At 47.3% G+C, this 1,992-nt stretch overlaps 1 protein-coding gene across 1 annotated transcript in view; it reads right to left on the minus strand.

The window, feature by feature from the left end:
- MLYCD (malonyl-CoA decarboxylase) overlaps positions 1-1,992 on the minus strand; it is a 17,084-nt gene that overhangs the window by 6,723 nt on the left and 8,369 nt on the right. Inside the window, exons 2-3 of the mRNA XM_003791296.3 lie at positions 1,613-1,725; positions 515-671 (exon numbers count right to left, since the gene is read on the minus strand). Coding sequence (XP_003791344.1) covers positions 515-671; positions 1,613-1,725 — 270 coding nt within the window. The remainder of the gene's footprint in view (positions 1-514; positions 672-1,612; positions 1,726-1,992) is intronic.

The raw sequence follows: 1,992 nt of genomic DNA on the forward strand, positions 1-1,992 counted from the left end.
TGGCAGGAGTGCTTCGGACACCCCTGCCAGATTGCCCGGGGGAAGGTCAGCTGGCCACCACAGGGACGATCCAACACGATTCCCACAACCTCCACCTTGGGCAGCATCTTGGGTGGAGGGGATGGAATATCAGGCATAGAGGACGGAATATATCTTTCAATCACGTCTTTTATAACTCCTCAAAGGTGCTTAACAGATGTGGAAGGGCTGCCCTGTGCATCCTCTGTCCCTGCTTCCCTCACAGCTATTTTCTGCCCCAGTAGACTTCAATCCTATCTTGACTCAAGGTCGGCATACCCGATAAATGCTTTCCTTATTCCCTAACTGTCTATACGCTACACTTCTACATGCTATAACTACAAGACTGGAGATGTTACCTAATCAATCGAAAAGTCCAAAAAACTCTAAAGCAATGTATTTTCAAAAACAGAAGATAAAACCAACTTAGAAGAAAATCAACACGAGGGGCTTGGTGGGAAGCCTGTCTTGCCCAGAACTGAGCATCAGCAGGTACCTGGATGTTGTTGGTGATGTCGCTGGTCAGGGCCACGTGCAGAACCACCAGGGGCTCCCCGGGGACTGAACAGTGGGAAAAGAAGTAGCACCTCCGGTAGGGCCCCACGCGGCGCTTCATGTCCATCCAGCTGCGGACGGGGTGCACGGCCTCAGACCTGCGGGAGAGACAGGAGATGCGGAATGTACAAGGGAAACGACGGCGGCTGGTTCCTAGTCAGATTATTCACTTAAGTGAAATAAATTATTTAAGTACAACTTTAATCAACTCTTTTGGAAAATTCAAAGAAAATCATTTTAATGAGAAACAGCATTGGCTGAGAGCGACTACAATTAATGACCATTTTACGTCATACAAAACTGTGCTCTAATTTGTAATACCAGTGCTAAGAGGAGTCTGTGAGTCTCTGAGAAGCATTCACGCAGCAGATACTAAGACAACATCTAATCAAATGCTTCTCTGCTGAACGTCCTGTCTCTTCTTTGCAGGGAGTACCTGCAGTTTGGAAGCGGCCGTCACGCTGCGTCCGTCTCTCAGTTCCTTTCGTCTAGTAACCGCGTCCAAATGCTATTTTGTGTTCATCAGGTGAACAGGCACAGTCAGCTCTTTGAATGTGCCACACTTCAAACAGTGGGACAGTTTTTAGGCCTTCGCTTCCACGGGACAGCGTGGAGCTTGAGACCCTCAGGTAGGAGTCTCCAGGTTGTGAGGACACCGTGCCTGTGTCACACCCATACTGTGTCCTGGATGTGTTGTAATTATGCACAGTTCATTTGGGGACTTTGTCCAAGGGAGGAGTTTTAATAACTAGCTGAGCCAAACACAAATACTTGGTCCAGCGAGCCTACCTTGGGAAGCTGTAAGGTGAGCTTGTTGCTTTAAAGATGAGGCTACAAATCCAGGAAAGACCCCACTCATCGGTCACCTCAAACTGAGTAAGCTCTATCCCCCCTCCCCCGGGTGTCACATGTGATGACAGTTACAACATTTGTGGATACTGTGTTTGGATTTTAATAGCTTGAAATAAACTGTATGAATGGAGAAGGGCTTTCAGCCAATATCAATATATATAAAGAAAATAATCACCTTGCTACTTACTCACTGATTTTCTGAAGCACTTCACAGGATGAGTGCCAGGTGACGCGTTCTAGGCTCAGGAACCCGGCAGAGTACCACTCTGAGAGCATGCCTTTCAGCACCCCACTCATTTCCTGATAAGGAGGAGAGAAAGCACAGGCCTTCAGGGCACGAGAGACCAAGCCCATCCCTGCCTCATGGCCAGGATAGGGAATTAGAACACCTATAGGTGATGTAGAAGTGGATATGTTAAGATGGGTTTCTCTGAGATACCTCTATCAAACTCTCATCTCAATCCCAGGGGGGCTTTCATCCAACTCTCTGTTTAGACATAACTACTTCAGTCTACGGGTTACCTGAATGGAAATATTCAATTTGAACTCAGTTGCCCAAATCCAACA

Source organism: Otolemur garnettii, unplaced genomic scaffold, assembly GCF_000181295.1.
Source record: "Otolemur garnettii isolate 467f Iridium unplaced genomic scaffold, OtoGar3 scaffold00047, whole genome shotgun sequence".
Lineage (NCBI taxonomy): Eukaryota > Metazoa > Chordata > Mammalia > Primates > Galagidae > Otolemur > Otolemur garnettii.